The sequence below is a fragment of the Mya arenaria genome, chromosome 6 (assembly GCF_026914265.1).
Source record: "Mya arenaria isolate MELC-2E11 chromosome 6, ASM2691426v1".
Classification (NCBI taxonomy): domain Eukaryota; kingdom Metazoa; phylum Mollusca; class Bivalvia; order Myida; family Myidae; genus Mya; species Mya arenaria.
In genome coordinates this window covers 17,385,618-17,412,871 of record NC_069127.1, presented here as the reverse complement: position 1 = coordinate 17,412,871, position 27,254 = coordinate 17,385,618, and the positions used below count along the sequence as shown (strand labels likewise).

At 34.4% G+C, this 27,254-nt stretch overlaps 1 protein-coding gene across 5 annotated transcripts in view; it reads right to left on the bottom strand.

Annotated features, from left to right (window-relative positions):
- The window catches only part of LOC128238386 (glutamate receptor ionotropic, kainate 2-like), a 60,029-nt gene that overhangs the window by 10,813 nt on the left and 21,962 nt on the right, over window positions 1-27,254 (bottom strand). For 4 of the 5 annotated variants that reach the window (XM_052954263.1, XM_052954262.1, XM_052954259.1 and 1 more), the window contains exons 3-10: window positions 13,333-13,485; window positions 10,250-10,285; window positions 6,467-6,718; window positions 4,129-4,310; window positions 3,148-3,201; window positions 2,229-2,396; window positions 481-636; window positions 98-202 (exon numbers count right to left, since the gene is read on the bottom strand). In XM_052954263.1, coding sequence (XP_052810223.1) covers window positions 98-202; window positions 481-636; window positions 2,229-2,396; window positions 3,148-3,201; window positions 4,129-4,310; window positions 6,467-6,718; window positions 10,250-10,285; window positions 13,333-13,485 — 1,106 coding nt within the window. The remainder of the gene's footprint in view (window positions 1-97; window positions 203-480; window positions 637-2,228; window positions 2,397-3,147; window positions 3,202-4,128; window positions 4,311-6,466; window positions 6,719-10,249; window positions 10,286-13,332; window positions 13,486-27,254) is intronic. The other variant, XM_052954264.1, reaches the window with a different exon arrangement.

The following is a 27,254-nucleotide window of genomic DNA, read 5'->3' as shown; positions in this document are numbered from 1 at the left end:
CCTTCGTCACAATCATACATCAAACAAATTACCTTCTTCACGAACAACCGACTGACACAGAAAAAACACATCAATGAAGAAATAAAAAACAACTTACAGCCTTGAGACCACTTTGAGACAGTTGCACAATGTCTAGTTTAATGTCCGTTCTTCGGCCGTCCGGACTGAAACGAACCCGGCCGGACAGTCCCTCAAAGTCCATCTAAATTAAAACAACCAAAGTATGCAATGAACATAGTCCAATAACACGTGGAAGTTCATACAATTTTCTTTAAGAATGAGGTTATTCAAACGAACCAAACCGCATCAATAGAGTCTGATTATGAAACGGGTTTTTTAATATGTGTACCTCTTTTAATTCTTAAACTTAATTAATTGAATGGTAATATAATTTCATCATATAATAATTTCACGTCTGCAAATGTGTAAGTATATATGCTACATATTTGAGATACCCATTTCCTACAGTACCACACTGACCGATTTCATGTAGTTGAGGAGACTGTTCCCGATGTCCCAGGCGTCTCGCTTGTTACAGCTGAGTGACTGTGTTTTAATATCCTTCACAGCAACCGTCAGCTCGGAAAGTGATTTGAAGAACAGATGAACAGCATCGTACATTAACGCAACTTCCGTCTGAAGAAAACATGGACAGCAATATTGTAACATCTTCAAAGGTGTGTTTAGTAAAAGTAAGTCTAATAAGTGCCCAATGTCTTCATATGTCATGCAACTCTGTAAAACTATGCTTGAAATCTTATTAAAATATGTTTCTTCTACTTTGAGGATATGCTGAGTTATAGAATTAAATAAAACAGAGAGTGTTCAAGACCATTTAATTTTACCATTTATAAATGGGAAAACTAAAGATTTATAAAATATATTTTATTATGGTTTAAACAACGTATATTCGAACCGAAATTATACTCAACTGTTGATAAAAATAATGAAAATGTTGATATATAGCAGAAGGATATAAAAAGACTTAAGATTAGAATTGAATATTTATCTGAGGACCCATCAATTATGAAGCAAGTGCATGCTTTATTTCACCGTTCAGGTGCATTCCTCATGTGATATAGTGGCTGCCAGCCTAACATATAGATAATTGTTTAGAATCATTTATAAAACATACATATACCTTGAAATGCATTGACCTATAAATTATTTCCACCAGTTCTAGTTGTCAGAAGCTTCAAAAAAATAGGTTAGGCGATGACATTGCTTTTATTTGGAAATCATTTATATATTAAATAAAAGAAATGATCTTCTTCGTTATTCCATTTTAAAATCAATTCCGATTTACGTAAAATTTGGTTCAGCGAAATTCCCTGCAAACATTTCGATTAAAATTTCGCTAGCCGCCACTTTCACAGGTGATTTCAGTATACTTTAACAAGTCATTTCAGTCTACATATACAGGTAATTAGTCTATGGGTGATTTCAGTCTTCTGTCATAAGTGAAATAAGTACATTATATCATTATATTTAGGTTTCAAAATAGTGGTTTCAATCTTAATGATTTTGTTTTAATATTGACGAACCAGAATTTATTAATATCATAATTCTATTCAAAAGTCGTCTACTTTCACATGTGATTTTAGTAGACTTTCACAGATGACTTAAGTCTACTTTCGCAGTTGAAAAGTCTACTTCCACAGGTGATTTTAGTCCTCTGTCACAAGTGAAATCAGTACAGGTAAATATATCCGTAAATCGTTATCATAATATAAATTTGCAGACGATTCACATTCAATCAGTTTCATTGAAACAAATGTTCTTTGTTGTAATTTCACGTTACATACCATTTGATGATAAATGTTTATGTCAGCAATGCATTTTATGAGTGGTCGAATTGTTGTTGTTTTTTGCTGTAACGATACGAAAATATGTCTTATGGGGACTCTTTCGTCAAAACACTTATTACGCATAGTCGGTAGACGGAACAAAATAATGGCTTACAGGCGCACAATGTAGTGTAGTATAAACTGGAAAACGGGTGTTTGCAGTTTGATAGTTCAGTAACAAACTTTTAAAATAAACTTTACCTTTAATGTCCGATGAGATTTGTCTTATCTATAAGATCTTAACTTAGGATTCTAAACATAGAGAATCTGTTTAGTAGTGGTATCCAATGATATACATAGGGCATTTATCTTTCTCCAATGCCTCAAACACTTCACTGGTCAATGGACATAACTTGGGTATGCTCCTCATTTTGGTCGTACCTGAAGGTAGTTTCCTCCGAGGAGAGGCGACGTCAGAGCGTTGTCGTCATTAAACCTCCACTCTGTCATCACGTCAACGACCTGTGTTCGCGTGGGATCTATCAGCCTCATGGCCGTCACGTTGGCCCCGCTGTATTTGTAATCTTCCAGGTCCACACCACCCAGATCCTGAAATATGAGAGACAGGGGACTGTTCACCTTCCTACGAAGTTATCTCACTTGAAGGGCAGAAACGATCTCTGTCGAGTGTTCGAAAAATGCTGGACAACTATATAAGGTTATTTGTTTGTTGGGATTTTTTGGAGGAGAGTTAGTAGCTTTTTAACAAGTATTGGTGCAATGTTACGTTAAAATCCAAGTAAATAAAACAAAATTTCAAGAGTGTTATTGATTCGTGCACCACCTAGATGTTGGGGAAACGGAAGGTCATTGACTATATTTAAATGTTTTATGGGGGCCGGAATGATAAGTTATATAGTATTTTCAAAAATGTTGTTACAACCGACATTAAAATAAACTTACTAATCTGATATGTGCCCAGTTTGTATTTTTCTTAGAAATAATTGTTCATGTTTGTACATTAAAAAGCAAACGCGACATCTTATAACAGGTCTGCTTTATGATGAACAAAACGAGTAGACCTTGGTTTGCATTTTATATAATAGACAAAAAATGACATTTGAACATAAGTTAGAAAATACTGATTACGTTATTACTCTTCTGGTTCTGTTTAGCTCTTAAAAATATATTAGTAATTGCAACAATTTGGTAATGATGTACAATTCATACAACACGAGTAAATCAAATCATGATTTTTGTATCTTAAGCTAACTGGATTTTAAGTGTTTCAATAAGGTTTTAATCACATTTTGGAGATTAAACGCATGTTAACAAACAATTAATAAACCATGAAGCTTACCAATGTTGTAAAATGGAAGTGGTAATATTCCGACAGCATGTTCACTTTTAACGCCTGCAAAGAGAAATTAATAATTTAATGCACAATGCGTGCAGCAAAATGGATTTTAGAGTGAAAACATATGAACAATCGCGCGAAATCATGTTAAGCAAACACATATTAAATAGCATGTTTAGCTAGTTTTAATCTACAGAAGACAACCCAATAAAAACATACCTTGGCAGCATAATAAATTTCACACAACAACTATGAAAATCGAATTCACTTTACGACTACATATTTTACGGAAACATTATCAGAGAGACTCACCATCGTCAATCTGCTTAATTCTAAACTATGTATCTAACACATGTAATGCCTTGATCTTCAGTTGAATGTTTATGCCACTATTTATTTTTACTTTGACTTGGAATGATGTTATGTTGAAATGTCATAATAATACGTATTAAACCAGACCAACACACCCAGGTACTGTATCGGACCAAGAACACCTAAGAGACCCCCTGTCTAGCTGTATCGGACCCAGAAACAAAACAATCCTTTTTAATTGTATTAAACAAAGATAGGTCCAGCAAACCTCATCTATCTGTATCGGACCAAGAACCATCAAATAAACCAAGGTCTAGCTTTATCGGTCCAATACATCCAATTAACCCCAGTCTAGCTGTTTCGGACTAAGTACCATCCAATAAACTATATTCATTGCCATTCTTTGTTAAAAGGTATTCAGTGATATTACCATGGCCAAGTTTTAACACATATGTTTGCATAATAGGTTTTACATACGTTTATGTATGAGGATTAAAATTACAAAGAAATACATGGTATTTTTGTATATATTGAAACCTGAAATTCTGCAGAAAATTAATAACTCATTATACGTTAATCAAATTGATCATCGGAGTGTTCATGTAATGGTTATGTCTTCTGTATTAACTGTAAATAAGAACCAGTGTATTGTAACCCTCCTGCAATTCCCACCTCGTGTAGTAGGGGCTGGACCTTGGCTGCGCTGCAGTCGACGACGATATGATACTCCCCCTTCTCCTTGAGGTCCTTAAACATGCTGATGTAGCTGCCTTGGAAAGGGTCTAACTTCCGGATGCTTATCCTGTGATCGCTGCCCTTCGTCGCCTTTAGCACCTCTTGTAGCCGCAGCAAACCTAAACAGTTTAGTATAGATACTCATAAGCATGTGTTTGTAATTGCCCTGACAAAGGCTTTGCCTCTAGATCTTTCATTTCATCGCATGGAGACACAGCAAATCTGGAAGCAAGGGCATAGCATGATACCAAATAAGTCATCTTATTTGTTCTTGTATTTACCATTATAACAGTTAACATATGTTCAAGCCGCAAAAGACTCAAACTCATGGGGACATATATACATCAATTTATCACTTTTCCAGTCAGGTGTTTGAATGAGATGTTGAACCGTTGCTTCCATAAAGTGAATAGTCCCCTTAGAATTAACTTTGCTGTTGATAAAATTGTATTCATTCAATTAAGTAATTCTAAAAGTTGATAATAATTAGATATTATATACTAGTCTTCTAATTCCAACTAATGCACACTTCTAAATATATGTTAAAGTTAAGAGTAAAACGCATCTGGAAAGTGTCTAAAGACCTCTTTTTGGTCACAGTATCTATAGGAACACAAGCATTCAATTAACCACGTACACCGAATGAATGAAACAATACATTGAAAACAATCCTTTAGAAAAGTTTAGGGAAATATAACAACTTCTGCTCCCTTGGGATCTTACACAATAGCGAAGTTGGCTTGCAAATATATGTTTCAGCTGTATATTTCAGACGTGTTTCATGTTTCAGTTCCGAATAAGAAGGAACCAATTGTCCAAACGCCTATTGGTAATTGGAAATAAAACTAACCAATGTTTAGTATTTACCATATTCTTAGCAATAAGACTACTTCTCTGAGTTCAATACATAACTTTATTTTATCTTTTTATCAACTGTGAAGGCTCGATCTTAGCAGCCTCTTCCTCAACAATGGTCATGATATTGTTTTTAATATCGTAAGGTAATGATTAATAGCAATATTAAACATTATATCCTACTGGCTTTATCTTTGATAAATGATATTCGTTCTGAACATCCGTATAGCTCTTGATTTACAAAATGTGCCAATTCCTAGCATCACATCATTACAGGGATTAGCTAGTAATAGTTACATCTATCTTTATAAAGAGCGCCTGGTAGTGTAAAAGTAGCACAGGTAATAAAAACATAACAACAGGAGAGTAGTATTTGCTTCTCTCCATCAAATATATCGCGTGATTATATATAACTTGGCCTCAAACGTGCGTTGTAATTCGGCCGTCAGAAAAGATTCACATTCGTTGTGTCCTTCTATATATAGAGTACAGTGCAAATGACATATGCATGCCTATGCAATTATTCGGTAGTTTCTGACTTCCATTCTGATGCCGAAGTTAATGTGAATGTGTTATAATGAGCAGAACAGAACAGTGTTTTCCAAGAAAATTGGAGACCCGTGTGGCCGAATATGTGTTTTCTCGTGTCTATATTGACTTTTCCTGTGTTATGTTATCTTTGAAGGGGCTATATAAATTTGACCTAGTATGTCAATATTTAACTAAGGCGAGTATGACAACATTTTAACATGTCGAATTCTATGGCGAGTATGTAAATATTGTACTTTTGCAAGAATAACATCATTATACTATGGCAAGTATGATATCATTGTTCTATTGTGGGTATGATAGCATTGTACCATGACGAGTATCTTAACATTGTACTTTGGTGATAATGATAACATTGCATAATTGCCTTATGTTATCTTTGTACTATGGCGAGTATTTACTAATGCAAAATGACGAGTATATTATCATTGTACTGTGGTGAGTATGTTAAGATTGCACTATGTCAAGTATGATTTTATTGCATTTAGCTTGTTTCCAATGTATTATGACGAGTATGCTAACTTTGTACTTTTGAGAGTACACAATACATTTTCCTGTTGTGCGTTTAGTTTCTGTTACTCGCTTTGATATTCAATTTATTCGATATCGGGTGCAGGTGTTTTATTTGTGCCTTTGTGATCTTTATCCTATTGACATTAACAAGATCAATGTTATATTCCTAAGTTTTTACCTGTTGGGTCTATAACATTAACATTATTGACTTTTGTATTATTAAAGTAAAACGTATGGCTTGCTATGTTTATCCTGTTAATATGGGCTTCAGGTCAGTGGTTACTGTACCTTAACAAGATGGTTGCAGATATTTGGTTATTGTGAGTTCTCCCTTAAATAATTAAGGCATCATACTTACTGTCGTCATCCTCGTAGATGACGGTGAAATGTTTCCAGTTCCAATAGCGAACAAGCTCGGCTGAGGCCCTGCCCAGCACGTCGTTGTCAGGGTACACGTTGATAGAGTAGTAGTCCCGTGTCTCTCGGGGGTCCCACTGCGCACTCAAGTGCGGGATGTCAAACGCCTGGCAAATTGATTGCACATGCGCGCGCGGGATCTTAGAGATGGGACCAAACACCGCGGCGATTCCCTCTTTCATCTGCCGGCACACTGGAATATTCACAATATGCATATCATAACCGATGAAGTCACAAACCAACAATTCTAATAAGAAATCTGAATTTATATCATTCTTTTCAAACTACAACATGTAAAATATATTAATTGATTCAACCCAATATTAAAAGCGATTTAAAATGAAGCAAAATAAAACTGAATCACCAATAAGATAGAACAATGGAGAGTGTTATTATTACAGATTTAAATATAGAAAATACGCCAGTTTTCCAATTTTTAAGCACATTCCACAGAAACATTCTCTAAATAATTCGATTTTCTAAAACTATGTCCTCGACTCTATTTAAAACATGAGTGTCTTTAAGACGTGTTATATTTCAAACCATATAATTATTATATTGCGTGATCTTGCGAGGTGACAGATTTAATTTATACATTGACATTCTTCCCTAAAAACTCAGTTATCCCTGCATCTGTTTGAAACAAACAATCAAACATGTTTGCTTTGGACCGACAGAATGCATTTAGAAGAAACATTATATAGATCCCGCGTCGGGACATGTCGCTACAGAGCAAAGTGAACTCAAGGGGATCCGTACGTTATATTACTCAAATTGATTTGCAATTTTACAAGAATATCCTGGACGCCAGTAGAAATGTTTGCCAATTTGTACAGTGAATATCTACTTCATTTTGGCAGCTTCCATTCTTTATGTTATGATTTATCGTCGCTTCTATTTAGGTTTAGATCACGTGACACAAGTGTTAGACAGACTTTTCCCAAATTGGCTTTTGTAGCATAGCGGCATTCTAGGCACACAATGTAATTTTGTATTAACAAGGGATTTTTGTTTATTCTCTGCAATGAATTTCCTTCTATAACTCTCCCAGGTACAACTGTAATGGATGAAAATTAAGACTCAAACTTGGCGTTTTCTTTCTTTTTATTTCATTGTTATTGTCAAAAATGGTATTCCAAAATCATCCCAAATCGGCAAAATAACGCTGTGCCATCCTGGTCCCCTGTGACCACTTAAGAATAAAACTAGATTAAAGGATGTCTATCTCCGTGAATTATACACTATAGCTAAAAAACGTAAATTGCCTAATCTCTCGTCTCCAAATCGTTAGTTCCGTATAAGAAACTGTTTTACATAAATGTCATGAAAGTATAGGAATTTATCGGTGAATACTGGGTGAATATTGAACAGCAATAGAGATAACCTAACGTTTAATTTGTAGCAATGGGCTGTTTATGAAAAAATCTAATAAATTGTTGACGTCTATTGTTACAGACGGAACCGAGGGAAACGAAAATAGATTTTCTTATGTCGAAATCTTTATATTTACTCATTATATTATAGTGCATGTCATATTTTATGGATATGATAACATCCGTCGCATAAAGGGAATTGGAAGACAATATTTCTTAGCAAGAATCAACTGAAATATGTGAAACATCTGTAAAATACCGGGATTGGGCCAGGGAACACGAAAATACCAGTGTGCTTCGGAAACAAAAGACGTCATAAATGGACAAGAAAGTCATATTTTTATTAACAGTAAAGTCAATTACCTAGGCTCAAGTCGTTATATCTGACATTTCATGGCACAAAGGTACAAACAGTACACTATACACGAAGGCAAGATATTATATGAAGTATTCCTATTTAAAGAATAGCGGGTATCATTTATTATATCTCTAGCAGTTAAAATTAATAAAGCAACCATGTGTGTATAAAGGACTGCTACTGACATAATAAAAAATACATGTATATTTTAAAATAGGAAATAGCGAAATGTTTGGTACAATTCCAGGAATATATCGACAAATTATTATCAAATGTATACGCTGAACTCATTTGGAATACTGGACAAATTGGCAAATTATATAAGACTTTCCAAAATATCTAAAGAAATGCTTAAGTTACTTTACTATCTGAAACACATGTTGTCGGTGAACGTATGGGGGATATTTGTTAATCCAGATCTTATGATATTTCCCCAGTCTCATTTTATGACACCGAGATCTCAACAGATCTCATCAAGTGACTTACTGAATCCAAGAACTCGACAGTACACAACATGTGTCCTACTGGATCCAGGATTTAAACAGTTCTCAATACGTGTCTTACTGGATCCAGAAATTCAACAGTTCTCAATACGTGTCTTACTGGATCCAGGAATTCGACAGTTCTCAACACGTGTCTTACTGAGTCCAGAACCTCTACAGTTCTCAATACGTGTCTTACTGGATCCAGGAATTCGACAGTTCTCAACACGTGTTTTACTGAGTCCAGGAACTCCACAGTTCTCTATACGTGTTTTACTGGATTCAAGAATTCAACAGTTCTCAATACGTGTCCTACTGGGTCCAGAAACTTGACAGTTCATTAAAAGGTGTCTTACTTGATCCGTTCAGAAACTGCTGCTAAACATCACAAACTCAATCTTTTCAAATTTCCAGTATAAAAATATGCAAAAAAATCGATAAATGTCCGAATACACTGGAGACATGAACGTATGTTTACAGTTAGAAATATAACTTGTTAGCTACTTTACGATGGCCTATACCAAGGTTATTTGCAATGCTCATAAGCAGTGATCTATCATGAAAATTATTGCAGGAAATTACTTCATTCCATTGTAGCATAACCGAGATAGCACACACATGGGTCATTTAGTTATGTCATACACATATATAGCCACTACCGCAACATAATGCATTGTTAATACACATCGACAATTAAGGTGAAGGTCAGGGTAATGTGTTAGAAATGAGGCTCACATGCAACAATACTAGCAAAATACACAAACCAGAAAGCAAAATAAATAAATTAATTCCAACTAAACACTAATACAACTACTTACATCTGTTGCCAAAGAAAGTTTGTGGGTCAAAATATGTTTTCGCTTCTTAAATATACAATAATTGTTTATGGTATCAAGGTTTCGAGGCATGTAACGTCTTTAGCAAGAGGAAGCGCATACTTTCTTTTACAAGTAAGGATTAATCATACCCTTAGACAAACTCCATGACACATTACAAATCAAAGAATGCCAGTTCCACGTTATACGTAATTCAAACACTGTTAATAATCACTTAAGTTAAATAAACATATAAAGTGAAGCAACATTTGAATCTCTTATTCAAACATCAGAATACATAGAGGTTTATCAGGATATGCTTTAATTAATTTCCAATTCGAAAGTAAATAAAATATAAAAAATAGGTAAGTAATAATTTTACGGAAGACCGTTTGGTTTGCCTTAAAACATGGTTTATTTTCGATTTTTCGACGCCTGGGCTTGTCCAAGCATATTTCATTGTATTTTTTTACAGAAATAGATCATACATTTGACTATCACAATTTCAGATATATCTGCACTCTTTAAGGTCAACGTTAATTTACATCACATGCTTCTTTTGCATAATAATGTGTCGCAACCGGTCTACCATAGTATGTGCACAAACGGTCTTCCGAAGTAAGTAATAATGAAGGCGGAAGTGATAGTCGAAAGTCTGAGGATTCGACGGATGAGGAAAAGAGTGTGAAGAGTTACCTTTGTAATCGAGCGTCTTACGAGTTTCCTCTTCATCTAAATATACAGGGCACAAATAAAACATATCGTTTACCAAAGGTGATATTTCAAGCACTTCGCTTTTCATCAGTATGGTAAGTACCGCCTACATTTATTTGGTAATAAAAGATAATCATACCTGTAAAATATATTATAAATAATCCATGTATATATTACTTAAAAACATATCCAATGTTGGATACACTTTATGCATGGTTCTTGAGTAAAACAATTACCACCATCTAGGGTACGGGTCATGAAAATGAAGTTATTTTTCAAAGTTACTTAACCAATATATTTCTCATTCTTGAGTTGTGGCCTATTCGTATAGGCGAATAATAGTGAATTTTTAAACGAGTTTAATACGATGTGGTTTAAGTTAAACTTAAATAGTTTGACAATGATCGTGAAACAAGTTTTTGCAACTAATATTAATCACTATTGTTAGCACGATGTTGCGCGAGAGTGAGGTCTTGTGTTGTGGGGGAATCTAGAGAACCCAGAGAAAATCCATTTGACCGGCTTGGTGACCACAAACCAAACTGAACATAACGACACCACGAACATGCCTTTGAATCTAAATTCTTCAAATTCTAATTCTTGATCTCCATTAATCTGACCGGCAATGTGTCACTCGTGTATATCCTTTATTTCCTAAACAATATAAGCGAACCTCAAAATCTAAAACAAAACCTCTTCTGTTGAACATTAGTTGTAAATTAACAATCTGCCAAAATATTACTACACTTCGGGGCACATGAGATTACAGACAGTTACTGGCGATATTATCTCAGATCAACATATTCCTCAGTTATTTAAGATTATTGATAAATACGATTTTATCTATGGCAGTTCAAGGAAAAAGAAAACATATGATCTCGAAAGATTTGACTGTAAATGCCATGAATTTGATGAATTTGGAAAATTGGAAGAGTGTGTTTGAATACCTTATTTTCGGAAACAAACACATATTGTAGGAAATAAGCATTGGCGGGACATAGCATTTATAACTGTGTTTATTTCGTAAGAAAGACAACTACTTTTTATTTCAGTTTCCTTACGGAAACAGCTACGGCTTTTAACTGTTTCCCGTTAGGGTTGACATACAAATGACAATATATCTGTGTTCCATTAGCACAGGTATATACCGCAAGTTTCTATATTTCAAAAGACGCAATTATGGCTGTATATTCAAATCATTTGCAGGAATCCTTTACGAAACTGTTTGTAAGTACGCTCAATGCTGCCTTGTTCTAGAAAAAGAACAATTATAATGAAGGAAATATAGTTCGCATTTATCACAATTGTTTTAGTGACGCAAGTTTTTCAACCGAAAAACTTTTTAATGATTCCTTTGATGGACTTGTCTCACACATACAGCATCTTCAAACATAAAAAAGCCATGTTTTATTCTGAGATAGTTGATGCCAAGCAAAAGGTGCACATTACATTAACCTTAACGTGGAGGGAGATTTCGTTTTAATTTGCACTTCCTCGGGGCAAGTGTTCTTGGATACAATATAAAAGCGTCATAAAGATTGTAAAAACGCCATAAAACATGCCAATCATTCAGATCTTTCTAAAAAGCCTATTCATATTGACAATATTCAAAAATTAACGTTTGTGTTTCCACTTCTCTTATATTAAACCCGTGGGAAGAAGGAGGCTTCTTGACATTAGTTTGTGAACAGAGGAGAAAAAAACGGTGCTTAAATGGTTAAAAGCAAAACATATCGAGACTTTTATAACAGCTATTTATCGCGCGGTTTTATATCTACGTTAGATGTTACAATGCAGCTGCTTTGTAAAAACTGATTTTCCATTGAAATGAAACGAACCAGCTGGCATTTCAGTCTTTAGTTTTGGGAGTTGTTTTTGCAGTTTGATATTTCAAATGGGAAAAACAGGTGAGATGTGAGTTTCAATGTGCATGCACGCGGCGCTAAAATAAGTTACGAACAAACTTACGAGCACATTAAAGTAGAATAACTAACAGAAGATTTACTCCTATGTATAAAAACTAAAAAAAAATCTGCAAATGTATTTTTTAAATGGCGACTAGAAAATCGTTATGCAATAACAATACAGAACCTGTACCACCAGAAGAAGTAGAAAGGTAGACATTACTTATAAAGAGAAAAAATAAAGGGAAAATGCTGAAATAAAACAATTATCTGGTTAACAATAACTGATAGGGAATGAATAATATGGGAAACTGCAAGGCAAATAAAGAAATAATTCATTTCACGATGCACAATATGCACAACTAAAAAACAAGGATTAAATTTCATAGCAGGATTACAAAAACGAACTATTGGAATTAGGTTTTTGCACTAGTTTATGTGTTCATATTGTTTCATTTTTTGCAATGCCTTGCCTTTTGCTTTCTTAAGCAACCATATTTTACATTGTTGCCAAATCGTTTCAACAATGTTTTCTTCTTTTCAAATGTTCCAAAAGCACCATCAAATAATTCAAGCACAGTCTGATTTGCTCTGCCTGGTCATCATTTACACGTTCAGTCAATTTATGTCATTATAATGGATCATGGACAAAAAAATGCAATACCGCATAAACACAAGTACATGAGCAGCAGACACAAAGCAGAGCATAATTATTCAAAGATGGGTTTTTTTTGTAAACGACTTTGATATGTGGTTTAAACGCAATGATTACCAGAGTTGATGTCAACGGTACTTCAGAAACATTTCATGGCAGTGTCCCAGAATAACAAATACTGGCGCTTTATTAAAATTAACATGATTTTTTGTGTTGGGTCTTTTCTGTGTATGCTTATCTATTTAAAAAAAATATTGCTCAACAAAACAATCCTTAATAAGGAACAAGCTCATGCTCATGTAACTTACACACTGGTGCATCATCACTTCTAGTGTATTGTTCACGGATTTTTTTCTTTCATCCTTGATAGTTAAAGGGTTAATCAGCATATAAAAGGAATTTAATCGCCGACAAGCCCATTTGGCAACAAATGGGCGATATAATCATCAGAGATAAAGAAAAATGCTCTAGAAGGTATAAATAGGCAAAAGTAAGCATAATCCTACCTCCTTTATTAGCCTCGAAGCTGTCGTTGGGTAGCACCTCCTCAACGTAATACACGACCATGTGGCTGGATCCCACAACGTTCAGATTTAGCTTCTCGATGGCGTTTGTGAACGACAACTTCTGGGCCTTCTCCTCGGGCTCGAACAAACCAACTGTATCAAAACGAACTGTTGTTTCATATACATGGATAATGCATCTCTTTTAAAAAAATGATATTACAAAAGCCCATATCAATAAATAATGACAGTATTATTACAGTATTATCAGAGCTGCACACTGGTCAGACAAGAAAATTACTCTACCTACAACATTATACATTAATTAAATTCAAGTTTATATCAGATGGATTAACTATCCAAGCATATTACTGAATTGTAAAACTCAGAACAATGGTCTAGTTCAATGGATAAGTCTGATTATTAAAAGTCCAAAATCACTAACACTCAATAATGTAAGTTTTACACAAGTTATACCAAAACGAACATAGTGAGTTGAGCATCATCATATTTTAAGGGGAAAAATCAATAATAAATATTGGCTAGGGCTTGATAAATCCAGTTTTTATATACTATATATGGACTGTGTTGTTTGTGGAATATTGTGCTGTTGTTCCATGTGTCTGCTTTGTGATTGTTTGTTTTAGTGTTATGTTTCTTTGGCGTTTACCCTGTATCATCAAACGGGGTTTATGTTTAAACGTTCGGCTGCTGAACATGATTCTGCAGTTTTTTTACCTTAATATCCCTTTAGTGTTCATGTAAAATTAATGATGCTGGACTTCATCTGATAAAAGTCATAAATGTATGCATCCAACATGTATTCTTAAAGGTCAAATCTTAAACATATAATACAATAAGACGGTGGCTATTGTTCGCAGATAAATGTACAAAGATCACAAACTAATTAATCGAAACAATACTGTTGCCATTTAAGGAATTGCTTATGATACAAGCACCTGTTATATGTCCTTCATTACATTGTAATTTGCTGGTGTTGTTAAACACTTTAATACTTTTTATAGATCAGGCTTAGGCAGCTCTGCCTGTTCTGAAAATGAAAATGTGTCTTAAGTGCTCCGTCGGCAGTTGTGAAAAATATGCCGGTACTGTTGGCAGTGGGAACAACCGGCACGGCAGTTATTTAATACTGCCAGAAGTGGACAGTTTTAGAAAATCATATTGTGTTCATTCTTCATGTTTGTGAAGCTCTCTAAAAAGGGCTAGTGAATTTTCTAAAGAAATATTGATGACAGCGAACTTCTTGACCGAGCAAAGAATCATGAAAGGGATCTTTAATCCCAGATTGGTCCTTGTTTTAGCAAGGCCGATTTGGTAACCAAAACATTGTGAAACATCGCTGGTTGACAAAACAATATTAATCCATGAAGTAACTGTGTGTAAATGGATTTGTTTTCATATCCATATATTGCGCAAGACGAAAAGACGCAGATGAAGTCAAGCTTGAAGTTGCTTCCAAATATAATGGGAAATCATTTTTCTTGGGAATCCATTATGCGGCTCGTGAGACATGTAATAGATAAAGAACATAATAACGATCGTAAATTCAACAGAGCTATTTACTTTGTGCCGTTATGCATTAAGGAGCCTGGCAGGTCTACGACTGAAGAAACTTGGACAGTTCATGTGTGCGTTCTGATTTAGCAAACAAATATTAAGGAAAATCAATTACTTCCGAAACAAAAATAAAATAATTCTTCTTTGACTTTTGCTGGCGCTTGTCTTTATTTCGATTTGAAAGATAAACATTCGTAATGTTGTCAGGCACCAAGTAAATTATATATTTATAATAGAACTTGCTGAAAAGACAAGTGTTTGCAATATGAATGACACACCTGAAACGCTCCAAATGTACATAAATCCACACAGCGATTTAAGCGCTTAGAGAAAACGAGGGCATATTGACACAATAGAAAACAACAGTTCTAAGATGTTGTAGAAACCACAATAATGTAAACATTTACTGGATCTATCGGGAACTATTTAAGGCAATGTTACCGTTAACAAAGTACAATTTTGTTTATTGACATAAATGAAAAACAAGACTGTTACCATGCATTGCCTTTAAGCTGAAAGTTTACCCTGATAATGTATAGTATTACTAACTTATATAGTGTTGTCAATTTAATTTAACAGTAAGTCAATCAATACACTCGTGCTAAAGCAATTATGGTCTGTCCAAGATAACAACTTCAATAAATGTATAAAAAATGTCAAATTTCAAGCGGTTTGTAAATAGGTCTAATGTTAAGGCTTGTTAAACCAAGGGTGACATCTGTCCTTCAACGGTACGATTATCCTCGGATGAGTCTAAAAACTTATTAAATTAATGTATTAAACAGCATGCCTGTCCTGTTTGGTTTTAGAACATTTGCGTTAAGTTCAATAAGCGTCAAATCTTTTCACCCATTTAACCGTGGTGAATTCAACGGAGAGAACAACAACTGTCATTATCCTGGTATGTTAAGTAAGCAGATGAATGTGTTGTCGACAGACATCATCCACCTTGTCCGTCTGAATAAGTCTTCTGGTCACAGATTTCAGCAATAGAACGTATAAAAAGTAACGAATACAAAATGCAATTACCGAATACCACAATCTTTTGTATTGCATAATCGATTTCATAAGACATCTTACACATTACATTTAGTTATATATTCTTACATAATACTTACACATTACATTTATTTATATAAACGAACATTTTAACATTTCGTTCCTTCATATAGAGTTAGATTGACGTACACATTCCATTCATCGAAACTGACTTGCATTTTAACTTACACATTCCATTCTATTAGATCCATTTATAATACGCTGGTAGATTCCATTCAGATGTACATCGTAATTCTAATTTATTTTTTATTGAGTGCACTTCTAATGATATTAACAGTTTCGGGTGTTCTATTCTGATAATTAAAGGTTATTTTTGAACAGTTCCTGGAAACATATTCTGCAAGAGAGATCTATTGTAAAAGAAACATCCACGCATTTTGTGCCAATATTTACACTACTACACTTGCATAGCACCTACTCATCTGTCATTCATGTATACTCGTAATAACCTAGCACGTTTGACTGACATTGTAGTCATATATGAATATATTCCTGGGTGTATCAATACGCCAGCCTATGATAAAAATATAATTCAAACAAGAGCCATACGACGGAACATATATAAATTGTTCAAACAATATTCATGTATTAGAACCTACCCTAGATAACATCAATCAAACGTTCCAAGCTACTTATATTGTTAGTTGAGTTTTTTGTATGTAAAATTGACAATGGGTTCGGATAGAAAATTATTAAAAAGACGTACGTCGCTCCCGCTTTTGTTTTGGAATGGTCATGGATGGTTTTATCCGAATGGCGGTCTCTAAATATCTCTCATATATATTTGATTGTCAGTTTCATCACATTAAAAGAAGGCTTGCTATGATCTTAGACGTGGTCCAAGTAGTTCGTTAACTTGTTATGACGTGTTTTCTTTAAAACAAATATTATTTATGAAATAATGGCTCCAAACAGCTACAATGCATCAATGACATCCACAGTCAGCAGTTATCGCTTAAAAGAGAATACACAATGAAGACAAATAACCACAAGTCAATCGGAACGAGTTTCTGATAAACAGGAAGATATAAGAAATATCTTATATTTTTAAATGATAAGTTGAGCGCTCATGAATAATATTTAGAGATCAGAGTCATGCCGCCACCAATGGTATTGCTGGACATTATACTCATTTTGAAGAGCTCTAGCAACCAAATATCTATTAAACAGATAACAAAATTGCAAAACAACAACCGTCAACTTCCATTTAGTCATTATTTTTTATTGTGTGGGTTATTCAGAAGCTCATGTATTTGTACCAGCTTATAATTGACCTATGTGATATTGATAGTATGGAAATTTCTACACTATCAATGGTAGAGTTTATCTGCAATTTCTTTAAATATTTTTGATAATTGCATAATTTAACATGTTGTTTCTCTAAGAGTGTAGAATAAGAATTGCGCGGTTCAAAACGTTTATTTGTCAAAAATGGTGTACATGTATTTTATCAGCTGAAGCGGTATCTGACTTGTCCCCGTACAGTTCATTGTATCATTGTTAAACCAGGGAAATATATATCCAACACAGGGAATAATTGGTCTCAGGAATCATGAAAATAATTAACTTTATGTATTGCAATACAGGCCTGTCTAATTTTGGTCTTAGAAAATCTGTATGAATTTCGAAATACTTCCAAGCAACCTGGTGAATTCAACAGGGAGGATAAATATTGTCATTTTTGGTAGGATAAGAATGAGCAGTTGGATTGTCCGTCTGGTCACGAAAATCAGCACGTATAAACTTGCACGTATATTGTAGCATTGTTATGTACTGATGTCAAATTTACTGGTGTTCTAATGTGCGCATGAGCCGCGAACAATTCTAGCTAAGGTCCACCAAGTACAATGATGTATTTAGGTCAAGAAAACTCGTAAGTGCTGCAATACAGTGCACAAACATTCAAAACAAAATGGTAGTCTCACCTTTGCGGCACAATGACCGGAAAGGACAATACAGAGCAAGTTTTTTTTCAAATATTGTTGAACGATTTTAAGTTCTTATGTCCGGTTGCATATGACCATTACCTAACCTATATTGTAGTTAACTGGTAAATAGTATTCCAATTACTTTGAGATTGATTCAGAACATAATTTATGTATGTTGCATTGTTATCATTGTCTTTGAGTACTAATTTGTGCATGGATCTGAAAAGACGAGGTCATGACAATTGCCAACTGTTTCACTTGACTAACAACAGGCATCGTTATGCGAAATATAATAAAAACCTGTAAAGACATATGTTTCTCTACGACATGTATCGCTCCCACATTTGCTTTGAAGTGTAAGTGGATGTTACAATATTAAAGGCTGCTGGCTTCTAGTAATATTTCTTGCACATGGTTGACAGTTTTAATCCATTAGCAGAAAGTTTTAATATCCAGATACTTTGTTGTGGTGTACTTTCTATAAAAAATGTTAATGTACCTAATCCATCTAGCTTCTCACGCAAATATTACATCCACATGAAAATGTAGTCATAGAGGTTTTAATTGCAATGTAAATTACGTGGACAAGTTCAACAAAACGGCCGTATTAGGGTGTGTGGTTTTTTTCAGAACGATTAATTGGTTTATTTTAACACTTTAAATTTGAGTTTTAATTTTGTTTATGAATACTTCTCATAAAACTCGTCATATTTATGACAGTATAACATAATTATCTTCATTCACATTGATATCCGGAGAGAGAAGGCGTTATTTTACCGGTATGTGAAGAGGCAGCAAGGACAATATCACACGCTTATGTTGATTATCGCTAACAGCTTCAAAGTGTTCATTTGTGCATTCGAACATTTAATATGTCATTGTTTTAGAAGAAAATGCATGTATACATGCTTTGAAATAGGAAACCATTTTAGGCCGCTAGGCCGCTAGGCCGCTAGGCCGCCAGGCCGCTAACTTCACAAGGCTAGGCCGCTGAAGTGCTCGATCGACTTTTTTGGAAACGAATTGAAAAACGCTTCAGAGTGATAATTTGTGCATAAAACAGTTAATTTAAAATTGTTATAGAATAAAAAGTAAAGAATAATACATATTCTGAATAGGAAACAATTTAAGGCCGCTATGTAACTATATGAATAAAAAAACTTTGATTTATCATTGTTTAAAAAAAACGCATTAATAATTGCTTGGAAATAGAAAAAAATAATTAGGCCGCCAGGCCGCTAGGCTGCCAACATCACGCCGCTAGGCCGCTAGGCCGCTAGGCCGCTAGGCCGCTAACTTCACGCCGCTAGGCCGCTAGGCCGCTAACTTCACGTACATCTAATGCCAGTATCTATTAAGGAGATTTGCCGGTATGTAGATTAACAGACTGTGTTATGTACTCTTTGTGTTTTTGCAATGAAACGTGTTCTTGTACTTTATTTTTCATATCGACTAAAAGAACGTAAGATGTTGCAAGTCTCAACGAAACAAAGGTATGAATGCGTTGTTTATGAAGATATGTTTTTGATAATGCTGGCGTCTGCTCCTATACGGCTTCTACTCTAAAAATGGACAAAGCCTGAATAATAAGAATAATTCGGTCTAAAATTAGTGCTCTTCGATAATGTTACAAATGACACATCTCAAACGGTCAATCTGACATTAAGCTATTTTTATCAACACAGAGGTTTACCCAAGAACACAGCATAACACACAAAAAAACAGAGGCAATAGTATATGCGGACAGAGTCGAATTAACAGCGTTGAAATAACTAAGCAATAGATACCCAATATGACGAAGATCAACAACACTTGTTAAATCAGGGGAATGAGTTTCTAATTCACGGTGCATTTAGCTTCGGAAATCTTAAAACAGATTGAATTTGTGTATTATAGCACAGACCTGTCTTCTTCAATTTAAGAACAGTCATCTACATTAATTTTCAATTACTTCAAACCCCTCAGATACTTTAGCCGTGGTGAATTCAACAGGGAGAATATCTGTCATTATTCTGGTAAGATAAGTAAGCAGAATGAATGTGATGTCGACAAACATCATCGGCCTTGTCAGTCTTCATGTCACTAAATATTTGCATTGTCATGTAGATTTGAATAACAAATAACAACTGCTTTGCCAATTCGAAGTAATTAAACACAATATTGTTTTAAAAATTAATTGTTTTAACACTCATCTCCTTACAAATCAAAACACTAAAAATATTACCGTTAACTGTTCTAGTACAACACATATCACCCATGTATTCTTATTTGTTTTATTTATTCCACTTGTAATGAGTTCTATTATATACACATATATTTTCCTTTGTCATTTTATCTTAAACGAAAAAGAATATGACATTCGTCGTCATTCCATAACTCGCTTACTAAAATTGATTAAAAAAAACCGTCACGGCTCGTTTTTAATCAATTTTTTTAAAAACTCGTTTAATAAATCCAGTATTGGATTATTGTCCACTCATGTAACATATATGTGAAGCTTGCACATTATGATTGGCATTTCGATTAAATATAAAGGCCAGCTTTCCCACGCGTAATTTCCATTTCGACGGCGTACTGACAAACTTTAAAATTAAACCTATTCATAACACATTTCCTTCCAAAAGGTGCAATTCCGTGCAAAGGTACTTATAATTATTTTAAATACAATGTGACTAGCCCAGTTTTTTCAGCGCAACATTCGAACCGAATTGAGGACTGGCGGTTATTATGGTACGAATATTGGTTTCTTCAGACCACCTGATATTTTGTTCCGCAAAACAAATCAATGCAAAGATGTTTTTTCTAGTAATGAGCCTTTCATTTTCTCCGCATGCTTGCATCATATCATTCTAATTACGTGAAAAAAAAATATCTTAAATCCTGAAATTGTAAATAATGTCAGTATTCAGACTTCTCCAGCTTCTTGATTAATGATACATCTAACCCGAACTTGAAAAACAGACTATACGATTATATTGTATAAAATTCCTCGGTGTATCAATACGCCAGCCTAAACGAGCCTATTCCCAGTCAGAGATTCACCAAAATAAGGGTTTTATTCAAAGGCCAACATTATGCTAAATGATATCACAGACCATTCGGCTCCGTGCAACGTACGCTGTAGTTAAAGACAACACAACGGATTACTTCCATTATAAAGCAGGAAGAATTCCAAAAAAATGGACTCTAAAGTCATTTGCATGTTCCCCTGGTGAAATAGTAAGCTGTGCTTCAACAGAGAGACATGTCATTCTTTTTTAACATAAAGTATATGCCATTTAGACCAATCACCTGACTTATATGAGAAATGTTGCGTTTAGTGTGTTAATGAGCTTGTTTATATAAATGGACTTGTGGCCTTCTTTATGACACAATATGGTTTACAACAAAATTCAACCTATACTTTCTTCAAAGCGACTTTCTGATCATTCTGGCACCACTGAGAGATAACATTGACCTATATTGTATAAAAGTAAATATTCGAACAATGGTCGAGACGATCCAATGAAAATACATTTTCTATTATGTTGGTTTGTAGTGTATGTTAGTATGTGGTCAGCTAGCGAGAGCAAAATGTGGCTGCTGCAACAGGGTTAGTCCTGAGGCACCACTACGATAGGACGAAAGCATGTGATAGGAGAACCTGACCTTTGTCGTCACAAGACATACCGTTTAGAGCATAAAATATGTCAGTTGTACTAGCTTCATTAGCATTTTAATCCACTGAACACCTGCAATTCAAGAATGTCTTGTACATGAACACGCGGCGGTAACAGTTACAGGTGTTTGTTCTGATGTTCTCATTGATGGCGATCGTTTCTGACACAACTGGCAGAGGTTTACGAAATATCGTGATTTACAGGTCAAATAAACCTAATAGTGTGTGTTTCACATACTGTAGAACCACGTTTCATTGATAAAAGAAATCAACTGTTTTCTATTTTCAGTAGATATGTATTTTAAAACCTTGACTAAAAAACTGCTAGGAAGTGTCCTATAAATTATGTAAAATCGGCATTTTCAGCGAAAGGATGTGTGTGTGGGGGGGGGGGGGGCTTTCATTCAGAGCAAATTTACATCATTTTTCTTTACAAACAAAATGCAATAACTTTTTGCTAAAAACCGAGCTAATATATCCATAAGGTTTTAAGACATTTGGCTATTCCGTTTCTAATAATCGAATAGGACTCTTGATTTATGATGCGAAATTCTCTCAATCAAAAAAGACTTTCAAGAGCATATTAAAATAGATTAATTTAATGTCTAACTATGCTTGAGAAAAATATCCGAAACACATTGGTTCGACAATATGAACAACACACAATAGTGTTCCATATACAATGCTGAAACGCGTGTATACTTGAAACCTAATTCCAGTCTCAGTTTTAATGGCCACACTAAGTGTCAAGTATTTGTTTTGATATTTCCTTTTGCGTAACGTTCAGTAGAACGAAGTCCAACTGCATGTTTTATACAAAACAAGCATGTTCGAATGAATAATTATAACATAGGTTGTCGCATTACGTAAACATTACTTTTTTAAGATTATAATTTAGATAGGTCTAAAATAACTACTGTGTTCAAGGCAAACGCAAACTTTAAAACACTATTTTCAAAGCAAGTATTGTACTACTTAACAACACAAAATCCTGTAACGACATATGTATTCTCTACGACGCATATCGCTCCTTCATTTTCTTTGACTTAATCATAGAAGGTACAATAAAGCAGGTTATTAGGTTTATTCGAAATCCCCTTGAAATATCTCCTGCACTTGAGTGACAGTCTCATTACATAGGAAGACGGCTTGCTCTAACCCTAGTCAAAATACTTGATATGACGTGTTTTCTGTGCATCGTTAAAAAAATGTCTGTTGGAAATGAGATGGTGCAAGATCTTTCTAATGTTAGAAGTCCAGCATCACTTGTTATTCATCGTAAACAGTCTATGTATATATTATAGGTCAATTTTAGCGTTCTACAGAAAACAGTATGTGTAGATCGTCAAAATTGGACTCTTACTCATTAAGTAATTGTGGGTGCATTCGTCGTAAGAATCGATCTACGAAAAATAAATGAACAGAAAATTAAAGATAATCTCGATTGTCATTAGCCCACACAAAAATGCAAACACCAAATATGTATAAAACAGTACGACAAGTATGTGCAATATGTTTGTATGAGATGGTGTTTGATCTTCGTAGTATTAGACTAATTGTATGTCGTAAACTGTTTATACAGTAAGACAATTATATGCACATGTTTCTACTGTTCGTAAAACAATAACTTTTAATGGTTTACCCTTTCGTCGAGTTTTTTCAAAGATTCGTTCAAGAATGTGTTCAATGGCATTTACCTTGCGTGCACTTAGATCCTATAAAACTGCCAAATTTGGCCACCCTACCAACTCTCTGAGCACAATAAGATGGTAAAAGCTCCGCGTACAGGTTTTGTAAGCTATTTTTGGGATGTTCGTCAACGGTTAGTAAAACTAGTTACTCATCAGATTTAAGTTACTTCTTTTAAATATATTTAAGAGTTGGTAAAGTTTTCATGGTGAAATCATTTTGGCTGCTTATACATAATACACTTCCGATAACAGTTAGTGTTTCAAAGTTCGATTATTGAAGCAAAAAATAATTATTTATTATAACGTGGGTTTATTTTATCAAATATTGGAATTGATTCTGGACTTCATCCGAAATGTGGGATGTACTGTTTCATTGCAACAAAACAGTTTTAAGTAGAATGTATTCATGTTGAAAATGTTATTTTCTGTGAAAGGTAATATCAATCAAACGTCCGATACTACGTATTGGATTGATAATATGACGAGCGTGCTGTCCCCAGGGTGGTGCATAGTGCTCACATGTTTTCCAGCTACATTTAATTAATGTTGATATCAAAACGGATCCCACTACAGGAAAAGTGCACCCCGAATTCAAAGTAAAACCGTCAAACCATGCATGTAGAATTATGAACCGACCGAGATGAGTATTGCTATGTTCAGTAATACACTGAAGTAGTATCGTCATTGCCCCTATAATCTACACACGCTTATCCTCATGGACCAGTATTTAAGGGGGTGAGTTTCTAAAATAAGAAAAGACATTCAAATGTATGTAGGTTATTTTAGTTCAACTTGAAACCAATCAAATGTCAGAAAAGATACTGAAAAAACGGAACCTAACGCTCACCTTAAAGGTATAAACAAAATACTTGTCCACTTGCTGCGGGATATTTGCCTTAATTTCCGTGTTAATATCATTCAGTGTTCGCCACCTATATGTGCTACCATAAACATATCTAATAACTGAGCGTAATAAACATTACTGTAATATATTGTACCCTTTATCCTAGCGCTTATACTTGGCTTAATACTCTCATTTCAGATACGTTTAAAGTACCGATGTCAAGTAGTATATGTCTTATTCATGTTTGCGTCTGTATACTAAATTGTTTCAACGAAGTTTGTGTTATGCACAATTAAATGTAATGCACGCATAGAGGACTCATCTTGGACAGGGTTTTTTCATTGACTTTTTATGGAAAATACGAAATAACGAAAGCATTGTAGACTGTAAAAAATGAGGGAAAACAACAATGAAGTAGAAAAACACCACTTTATTGAATGCTAGTTCCTTTGATATATTGAGTTGTCTGTATACCTGTAAGGCTCCATTCCCTGGATAACAATGCTATAAAGGATCAACTCTGTTTACTAATTACATACTTCACCAGACACAATACGTGCAACAGCTTGACATTTACGACAATCTTGTGTATTTTACCTAGAAAAGCTGGGTTATTACCGCTGCAAATATGACATCGCTTTTGTCACGTTACACTGTAGGTCGATAATGGTATAACTGATTTATAATACATATTATAATTATAAAGACATATAAATTTCTACATTTGAAACAAAATATCATAGCATATTACACTGCTTAGGATGTTCTCGACTAATTTTTTCTAACCTGTTTTCGGTTGTTTCGTGTTTAGTACATACATATGGTGTTGAGGTCGTAAAACATTATAGGTCCGTGTTATTTCGCGTGGAAATCAAACAATATGCAATAGAATGTAAATGTACAGGACATTTATTGAATGGTCTATTATCTCTATTGCCTCTACTCGCCGAGATATAACTGACCAACTGAGTGGGACGACAGGGTGACTCTTCTATCCTAATGTCTACAGTAACACATTTTGTTTATCTAATCTTCAGCACATTTTCTCACAAATCAAGCTAACAAATTACTACGTACTTGAATGTGAGCAGTTCATACGATTGACTAGTCGGAAAATGCCATGAAACCCGCAAGGAAATGCTCAGTAGTCGAATATTAAAGGAATGCCCTGTTTAGTGGCACACTTAAGGCTGCTTTGATATTCCAACCTTATTGAAAACAAAAGTGTTTTATTTCCAAGAAATTCTTATAGGAGCTGTAACTTTAAAGGAGTATTGTTCTCAAAAGGAAATGAATCAAGCCATTCAATTCTATATTTAATATTACATTAATATAACGTGAGTCCTATCCTGTGTGCCAATGTTCTGCAGATATCTCCTTGGGTTGCCACTTACATTCAATTAAGCATGACATATAAATTGTTGAAATGTAAATTGAACATGAAAATGCTTTCTAAAGTCAGACATAACATACAGAATCCATACGACATTTCCTGAAGCAAATTGTTACTTGCTCATGACTGAATCACATACGTTTTGTCGTCTAAAGAAATCTCAACTCCATTTATACGCCTTATCAGAGCCAACACTTCCTTGAAATTTGCTTTAAAAAAGGGATAGATGGTGGGGGTGAGATTGTGTACTCTTGTCATCGGGTTAGACCCATTCCGTGATGGACGCAAAGTATGTCATATCATCCAAGACCAGAAACAAATCTAGGAATTTTGCCGGACAAGGTACCTCAGCCACGTCACCCATCTGGTACGTCTAACCCCAATCAAGCGCATTTAAATATATGATATCATTATACAAAATCAATATAATTTATTTTAATTGATGTCGCATATTCTTTGAGCTGGTTCCAAATTTTTCAAATGTCAGAACGTTACACAATAGTTTCCCTTAACTAACAGATTTGCCAATAATACTGAAATACATTTTACCGTACAGTTAAGTAAAAGTCCAAGAATAAGTGTCTGCTCAAGGGCTCCCAAACCACTTTTAGTAATTATTTATCTGTGCCGATATTCAATATAAGTCTAATCCTTATCTTCTGACATGCGTGAGTCCATTCAGTCTATTGGTGAGTTAATTATAAAGTCCATTCAAAACAATCAGTCATTACTTTAAATACGAGCTCAATTTAAGTTGGTTAAAGAGATTGTCTATGTTATGTTATGCAATTATATATTTTATAACTTGATCTTGTGTTTCGAAGTAATAAATTTCATGGTATTAATGTGTTTTTGTAAGGTTAACAGGGCGCCGTGGGTCAATAAAGTACCAGTGCTAAAACACAATTACCATTATTGGCCCTATGTAGTCTTCTACAGACAAAAATCCTGATATATATTTGTTGATTGCTGAAAAGTAAGCATTTTTACATTCAATTTATTAGAAACATCTATATACGTTTTTTATTCCGATTTTTATCATCTGTCATAAAAAAGGAAAACAGATAGCCATGAATCGCTCCCCAGAGTTTTAGACTTTTTCTGGTTTCAGACAAGACACCAATGATATTCAAGCCTAATTTCCTCGGAGGTTGGAACTATCTTTTCCAAGGTGTTGTTTTCTATATTGAAATGCAGCAACAGAGCTAACAGCTGTATTGTGTTTAATGGGGGGGGGGTATTTTTACCATAGCCTTTAATACGGAAAAATGTAATAATAATGCTTCACAGATTACATGGTATCCTAGCACATTCTATTTCAATGAAACACTCGTTCACACCACTGTATTCCACACTCAGAAACAATATTTAAAAGAAATTCCATGTGCATCTTCCATGTTAGTGATAAGAAATGCTTATCAAACTTTCTTAATGCATGCTCGAAGACCAGACATGTCAATCATTATTTGTTGTATAACCGAAACACATGCTCCCTTCTCTGTGCTGTTTCTGTTTCGTGTTGGTGTCGCGTTGTCTTTAAAAAAACACCACAACCATAGTGTGGTTTTCGAATACATGTTCTTATAAGTGAAGAGAAATAGTTAATTGAATGTTATAAGTATTGCTAAGATAAGCTTCTATGAACAAAAGTTTTTTTACAAAATGATATTTGACATTGGGACACTAACATAAAACCTCAATCAAGTAACGACATAGTATAGATACACTGTTTCTTCAAGGTCTGTATACCTACCTTCAGTTTATCTGTTCCTTG